Here is a 7,969-nt window from a genome sequence, read left to right as displayed (position 1 = left end):
CATCTCATCAGTGCACAACAGGAGTGGCATGCACTATCCTCTAAACATAGTACCACAACATGCATACATCCAATATCAATATGGCTTTGGAATCAGAAAACCTGGCTGTTTGGATATCTCATCTATGTACCGAAGAGCGAGGTAACTACACGTCCAGTGGCTTCAGTGAGGACTGAGGTTGTCAGAACTCTGTATAAGAGGAGGAGGAGTGTAATCACAGCTGAACTGTACCGAGGAGTCCTCCCCAGTGACGCAACACAACTTTGAATTTAGCGCTCCACAGCAGCTTTCCGAGAAGCAGAGCCTCGTGTGAAGACACGCACAGTGCAATTCAATCAGTGTGTGTCGTTAAGCCCAATTTTTTCTGCCCTGCCGCCTTTTCCTCTTTGTTGGGATAAGAGCCGGTTACTATGACAACCAGGCTTGCAGCCACACAGAGAGCAACTCCCGAGGAGAGAGGGAGAAGGAGAGGGAGAGAGAAGGATATAGGGAGAAAGAACAGGGTGAAAGTAAAGAAATTAAAGTCGACCAGATAGACAACATTCCATACATCTCAGTCTCTTTGCAGATTCATTCTCCAGTGCATTCAGGACCACTCTCTCTTTCTCACACAGACACACACACACACACCCAATGTTCAGTCGATTAATTTCTGGGCTGTATTGATGCAGTGATTTGCTAACCAACTCCACTGCTGTGGGTTCCACACGGCAGATCAAAACAGTCTGTGTGTGTATGAGAGAGAGTGAGTGTGCACACCCAGAGAGCTGAACAGCGAGTAGTTGGAATGTGAGCTAGTGGTCTGTGGAGAATGAGAAAAAAAATGAATAATTTACTGATCAATTACTAATCAATGACGGATCAATGTGGTTTCCTGCCTCTTCAATACTTCACTTCTTCCTGGTCACTGGTGTTTTACTGATGACGAAGTGTCATTAACATGGTTTAATTACATGGTAATTATACACTGAGTGTACAAAACATTTGGAACACCTGCTCTTTCCATGACATAGACTGACCAGGTGAATCCAGGTGAAAACTATGATCCCTTATTTATGTCACTTGTTAAATCCACTTCAGAGGAGAAGAGGAGACAGGTTAAAGAATGATTTTTAAGCCTTGACACTATTGAGACATGGATTGTGTATGTGTGCCATTCAGAGGGTGAATGGGCAAGACAAAGATTTAAGTGCCTTTGAACGGAGTATGGTAGTAGGTGCCAGCTGGTTTGAGTGTGTCAAGAACTGCAACACTGCTGGATTTTTCACACTCAACAGTTTCCTGTGTGTATCAACAATGGTCTACCACCCAAGGGATATCCAGCCAACTTGACAAAACTGTGGGAAGCATTGGAGTCAACATGGGCCAGCATCCCTGTGGAACGCTTTCGACACCTTGTAGAGTCCATGAATTGAGGCTGTTCTGAGGGCAAAGGGGGGCGCAACTCAATATTAGGAAGGTGCTTCTAATGTTTTGTACACTCAAGTGTATATACACACACATTGTTACACAGACTCCCACACAATAATTACACACTACCAGGCCAGAGAAACACAAACACACGTCAGCACTGAACACACTGAGTCAGCAGGGGAGTGTGTGTGTGTGGAGGAGGAGGATGGAACGTTTTTCATTCATGCAAAAAAACACCAACCAGTCAGTCAGACACTGTTGAGTGTTTTATTGTTCTATTCTGACTGGTAACATCTGTGTGATGGCAACAGCACATACTATATGATTACTGGCACAATGCTTCATAATAAACAACACAGCACATACTGTATGATTACTGGCACAATGCTTCATAATAAACAACACAGCACATACTGTATGATTACTGGCACAATGCTTCATACTTTTGTATAAAAGCTTTACATTTGTAATGAATGTTTTTTGTTCTACGACAAATATTAGCGGCATATTAAACATTTCAGTCATCAGGAGAGAACTAGATCACTGACGTACTAAATCAGCGTAGTCCTGTCAGCTGGGACCAACTGATCTGAACATTATAAAGCGAGAGAGGACTAGCTAGTGTTACACATGAGGAGGAGCAGGCTACAGCAGTACAGATAGGACTAGTGTTATCATAATACAGCAGGAACAGGTTACAGCCCTACACATCTGACCACTACACATCTGTAATGACAGGGTCACTASAACAGGCCAGCATACACCCTTCAACAACAGACTGAAGGAAGACTAAAGAACTCGCCTACCTGGACACTTGACCTGTCTGACCTCTAACCTCTGTTCCATCCTCCGTCCAACCTACTGTTTACCATACTGGAGCTCACATCGACTAGATCAGGGTAGATAGAATTTCGTTTTACGTTAAAAAAGACTGTAAAATCACAAGGAATTCATGTAAAAATGAGTTTAGTTTAGGAAATGTTTCCAAGTATTCCCACAAAAAAAAAAAAACGTGTCTCAATGTATGAAATTATTGTTATTTTCAAAAACCATTTATTTTTTGGCTTAGTTCTGGTCAATTTGCAGTGTAACTAATCAAAAGAGAACCATCACGCTCTCCCAGAAGCTTGGCTGGTGCATAAAACCTATGAATTCAGACAAACAAAGAGGTGTAATGGGTTCACACTCAAAAATATGTTGCATAAAGCTTACTTCATTATTCAATGTGTTACATGTTTTTACTGCACCAGGGATAGCGTACACAGATGTTTCGTCTTTACAGCCTTCTTCAGTGTGTAGGTACCTGTGTACAGTGTACAAATTATTATAATTATTTTCCATGCCCCCGACCATCCTCTCCGATAAAAATTATCCTGCGACTGAATCTAGTTGCCTAGCCCTGGATTACAGTAGATCTKTTTAGTTCCATAGGCAGGAGCAGTCTAAAGGTTCCTGGAAGCTGTAGTCCACCAGAGTAGCATTGCGTGAGCAGTAGAGGGTGACGGAGCGGGTTTGTAGTCCACTCTCTCTGCAGCACTTACAGAAGCGGGCGTGGCTGTTGATGTTGAAGTTAAAGATGGTGGCAGACGGACACTTCCCATCACACGAATACACTGTCAACTGAGAGAGAGAGAGAGAAAGAGAGAGGGGCGGTAAAATGTTATACTCCATAAAAAAACGGTCTTATTGCTACTGTCTCTCTCTTACCGGTGCGTTGCTCCTGCAGTCGTCTTTTCTGATGGTGGTTCGGATTGCTACACGCTTACACGTCTTACCGTCCTCCTTACCTAAACACACACGCACACAGAGAAAACGCTGAGATACACGCAAGCACACACACAGCTTTCACCCCCAGAGTCCTGTCATTCACACAGTAAAAGGCCTATTGAGCGGGACTCTTTTGCCTAGCAGCGGGGGCTCAGTTTAATTGACAGCCAGCTGACTGGGGGGCAGTTCTCATGCCAGAGACCCAGCTCCCATTGGCCACTGGCCTGAACTTAAACTCACTCTAGCCAATCGGGGGTAAGCCACAGGGGGCAGAGGGGCGGGGGATGATGGAATGTTGAGCGGTAGCAACATGGCGTCCAGCTCTACACTTGGCCAAACTCTCTGTATATGTGAAGGAATGGGGAGGATTCTTACTCACATAGAGGATTCAGCACAGCAATAACATGTTGACACATTGGAATGGGGTTTTGTCCTGAGGAATGTTAGGTGAACCTTGACCTGTAGTTTATATGTATGGTGTGGTAGGGTTAGGACTAGACAAACACACACGGTGATAGGTGAAGGATGAGAGGTCGTGGTACCTGTGTCACAATTAGTACTACCTGTGAAGGTTATGGGGTGAGAGGTTAAAGATGAAAGGTGAGAGGTCGTGGTACCTTTGTCACAGTTAGTACTACCAGTGGGGGTTACGGGGTTAACGGTAAACGGTATAACACCGACTCCAGAACCTGGGAGCAGCGGCAGGAACAACAACGTCAGGAGAACGATAGGAGAACACACAGGTTAACGTTGGTTTAGAACACATTGAAAACACACAGAGGAATCAGCGCAGTGGCATGCACAGCCATGGGAGCCAGACAATGTTCTCTGAGACTGGGGAAGACAGCCAGATGGCCAAACACTCAGGATTACTACACGCTGATGCACCAAGGCTCATTCTCATTGGCCAAACTAAACACCAAGCATCACCATTGGCCAAAATGTAACAAAAACAAGCATTCCCATTGGCCAAACTGGTAGAGCAGGCAAGCGGACAAGGAGGCAGAGCTGCTGTATTACTGGGAGAGCAGACTGGATCTGTGTTCTTCACCTTTACATGCACAATTTGTGTTTAATGGGACAGTTCACCAGTGGTGTAAAGTACTAAAGTAAAAATATTTTAAAGTACAACTTAAGTAGTACTATAAAATACTATATTTTTGACAACTTTTACTTTTACTTCACTACATTCCTAAAGAAATAATGTAGTTTTTATTCCATACATTTTACCTGACTTCCAAAAGTACTTAATTTTGACCGCTTAGCAGGACAGGAAAATGGCCCAATTCACGCACTTATCAAGACAACACGTGGTCATCCCTTCTGTCTCTGATCTGGCAGACTCACTAAAAACAAATGCATCTTTTATAAATGATGTCTCAGTGTTGGAGTATGCCTCTAGCTATCCATACACTTTAAAAACAAGAAAATGGTGCCATATGCTTTGCTTAAAAGAAGGAATTGGAAATTATTTATACTTCTGATACTTAAGTATATTTTAGCAATTACATTTACTTTTGATAGTTAAGTATATTTAGAACCAAATACTTTAAAACTTTTACTCGAGTAGTATTTTACTGGGTGACTTTTACTTTTACTTTAGTAACTTTCTATTAAGGTATCTATACTTTTACTCAAGTATGACAAATGGATACTTTTTCCACCACTGCAGTTCACTTAAAATACAAACTGCCTTCCTCTTATGGACATCTAAAAAGTACTTTAAGGATTTAGAGAGTCTGTTTAGCTACAGTTTATCATTAGCATCATTGAGTGTAAAAGAACATTTGAGTGGTAGGACGGACCACTGTTTGCATGCTGTTAATCTCCAGATAACTGTGGGTTATGATAATTTATCCACTAAATAAAAATATTTTCCAATCAACAGTAAAATCTTTCTTCAATATTATCATGACAGTGTATCAGGACCATCAGGCAGCTCTAGGACCACCTCTACAGCAGAGGCTGATGGGTAGTGTAGTGATTCATGCTGGTTGTTGCCAGCCAACCACAAGCTTTTACTCTGCTTTACGCTGCTACAGGCCACACCCCCCAACCAGTCAGCCAATAAGCCCAACCGTTGCCAGGCAACGCCCTGCCCACCCCTGTGATTGACAGCTGAAAGCATATGAGAAGCAAATGTGATCGGTCACTTACACGTTCTGCAACAGCCGTCCACATAGCTCTGGACCACGCCCCCATTCTGCAATGATTGAAGAAAGGTTACAGACAGACCTCATTGTGTGTGAATGTTAGTGTGTGTGTGTGTGTGTGTACCTGAGTGCACTCTGTGTCGTTGAAGGGGGGGCAGACCACCCCTGAGGCCAGCACCACGGTTCCCCCTGCCGTCTCCACACAGTCGTACCGTGTACAGTTATCCACCCAGGAGCTCCCCGCCTGTTCACACACACACACACACACACCGTCAACGTTATCCATCCAGGATTTTCCTGTGTGTTAGGTAGATTATTTGTGTCTGTTTGGCAGTATTAGGCTGTGTGTGTGTGTGTGTGTGAAGGTGTGCTTTGTGTGTGTGTGTTGTGTGTGTGGTGTTGTGTGTGTGTGTGTGTGTGTGTGTGTTGGTGTGGTGTGTGTGATGTGTGTGAGTGTGTGTGTGTGGTGTGTGTGTGTGTGTGTGTGTGTGTGTGTGTGTGTGTGTGTGTGTGTGTGTGTGTGTGTGTGTGTGTGTGTGTTCTCCACAGTGAAGACCTCAATGGTTCTGTTGTGGATGTTGAAGGAACAGGAGACGTTCTTACAGGAGCCACAGCACACCTGAGGATCTGATGATGCTACGTAAAGCTGGTGCTGAGAGGTGGGGGGGGGGGGGGGGGGTGGGGGGGGTCAGGGGGAGAAGTCAGAGGGGGGGAGAAAATCAGAAGGGGGGAGAAGTCAGAGGAGGGGAGAAGTCAGAAGGGGAGAAGTAGAAGGGGGGGAAATCAGAAGGGGGGAGAAGTCAGCAGGAGGGGAGAAGTCAGAAGGGGGGAGAAGGTCAGAAGGGGGGGAAATCAGAAGGGGGGAGAAGTCAGAGTGAGGGGAGAAGTCAGAGGTGGGGAGAAGTCAGAGGCTGGGAAAAGTCAAGGAGGGGAGGAAGTCAGAAGGGGGAAATCAGAAGGGGGGGGAGAAGTCAGAGAGGAAGAAGTCAGAAGGAGGGGGAGAAGTCAGAGGAGGGGAGAAGTTAGAAGGAGGGCGACGAAGTAGAGGAGGGGAGAAGTCGAAGGGGGGAGGTCAGAAGGGGGGGAGTCAGACGGGGGGGAGGAGTCAGAAAGGAGGGGGGGGGAGAAGTCAGAAGGGTTTACGTAACTCTGATCAGGATGGAAGTTTGGAGTCTGTGTGAGAGAGAGGGAGAGAGACATACCGGGCCACACTTCCGAGAGCAGTTGACAGCGGACACGTCCATGGCGTAGTATCCGGTGTGTGTGTCACGGTGTGTCAGACAGTGAACGGTGTAACACAGCTCTCCTTCATAGTACTGAATCAGGCTCTGCCCTGGCCCCAGCACCGTGACTCCCTGGAACACACACACCTCTGCCTTCTCTACACACAGAGGTCAGGGGTCAGGGGTTAGTAGCCTAGGGTGTGTCTGTGCATAGTGTGTGTGTATGTGTGTGTACTTACTGCAGGTGTAGCGGGGGCAGCCACAGATGCTTCTGCTGTCTGGAACCTCCACCTGTACCTCCCCCTGAGAGACCAGAGACGTTACTATGACACACACAAAAACACACACACATGCACACACAAACAGGAATATTCCTGAAGTTGACTGACTCACCACCTGACAGACTGGGAGAGAGCTGTCCTCACACTGGCATTCTGAAAGAAGAAGAGAGACTTTGTTTACTACAGAACTGGAGGCCTAGAACCATGCTCTGTTTGGACTACAAGATTTTTCAAAGACACAGTTCTGGGCATGATGGTATGTGTGTGCATTTAGATGTGTGTGTGCAACTATTGCCTGTGCAAAAATGTGTGTTTGTGTGTGTGTGTGTACCACAGCGGTGGTCGGGGCAGCAGTGTCCAGGGTGGGTGGTTTGGACCAAAGACAGGCCAGGAGAGCAGGTCAGAGACGACTCAGGACACAGGTTCACYTCACACACTGCACGCAAGAGAACACTGCTGTAAACATCAACCCTGTGTATGTGTACATGTATGTGTGTGTCTGTACAGCTTGTATAGTGTGTAGAGTATAATGTGTGTGTGTTACCACAGTGGTATTGAGGGCAGCAGCTGTTGGTGGTGTTTAGATTCACAGCTAATATCTCGCCATCGGAACAGGCCGGCACGGGCTCGATACATGACTCACACACTGCAGAGAGAAGACACACACACCATTGGCCACTGACTGTTTTTGGGTAGGTCCTCTACTTAAGGGCAACTTCTACCCAAAGTCCAGCTACAGTAATGTTGGACGGAGACGGTCGACCCAGGAAGCAGTAGAAGGTCTGACCTTACCACACAGGAAGGAGTAACAGCAGGAGTTGTCCTCACGGACCTCCACGAGGAACTGATCTTCTCTGCAGTCAGGGGCGGTGACGGGGGGACAGGCATGGGGGTCGCACTCTGAGACAGACCAATCACAGGACTCAGTTATTAAACCACACCTAACAATACCAGTGAATGATTAAAGCTATTACCTTTTGGTTCAGTACCTACCACAACGGTACTCTGGGCAGCAGGACAAGGCACTGTAACCAATCACCAGTCGGTTCCCATTTTCACAGGGCGGAGCCTCACTCTCACAGATGGTCAGATTACACTCTGAGAGAGAGAGAGAGAGAGAGAGAGAGAGAGA

At 46.1% G+C, this 7,969-nt stretch overlaps 1 protein-coding gene across 1 annotated transcript in view; it reads right to left on the bottom strand.

Moving 5' to 3' along the window:
- Window positions 1-1,666: 1,666 nt before the first annotated feature.
- The window catches only part of LOC111952771 (otogelin-like protein), a 13,174-nt gene continuing 6,871 nt past the window's right edge, over window positions 1,667-7,969 (bottom strand). The window contains exons 14-25 of the mRNA XM_024134600.2: window positions 7,831-7,935; window positions 7,630-7,737; window positions 7,382-7,483; window positions 7,169-7,273; window positions 6,950-6,990; window positions 6,796-6,859; window positions 6,536-6,714; window positions 5,881-5,985; window positions 5,458-5,577; window positions 5,338-5,383; window positions 3,121-3,200; window positions 1,667-3,033 (exon numbers count right to left, since the gene is read on the bottom strand). Of these exons, the coding sequence (XP_023990368.2) occupies window positions 2,833-3,033; window positions 3,121-3,200; window positions 5,338-5,383; window positions 5,458-5,577; window positions 5,881-5,985; window positions 6,536-6,714; window positions 6,796-6,859; window positions 6,950-6,990; window positions 7,169-7,273; window positions 7,382-7,483; window positions 7,630-7,737; window positions 7,831-7,935 (1,256 nt within the window). The 3' untranslated portion in view covers window positions 1,667-2,832. The remainder of the gene's footprint in view (window positions 3,034-3,120; window positions 3,201-5,337; window positions 5,384-5,457; window positions 5,578-5,880; window positions 5,986-6,535; window positions 6,715-6,795; window positions 6,860-6,949; window positions 6,991-7,168; window positions 7,274-7,381; window positions 7,484-7,629; window positions 7,738-7,830; window positions 7,936-7,969) is intronic.

The sequence above is a fragment of the Salvelinus sp. IW2-2015 genome, linkage group LG26 (assembly GCF_002910315.2).
Source record: "Salvelinus sp. IW2-2015 linkage group LG26, ASM291031v2, whole genome shotgun sequence".
NCBI lineage: Eukaryota > Metazoa > Chordata > Actinopteri > Salmoniformes > Salmonidae > Salvelinus > Salvelinus sp. IW2-2015.
Note: the sequence above shows the minus strand (reverse complement) of the source record. Positions and strands in the feature narration are given on the sequence as shown.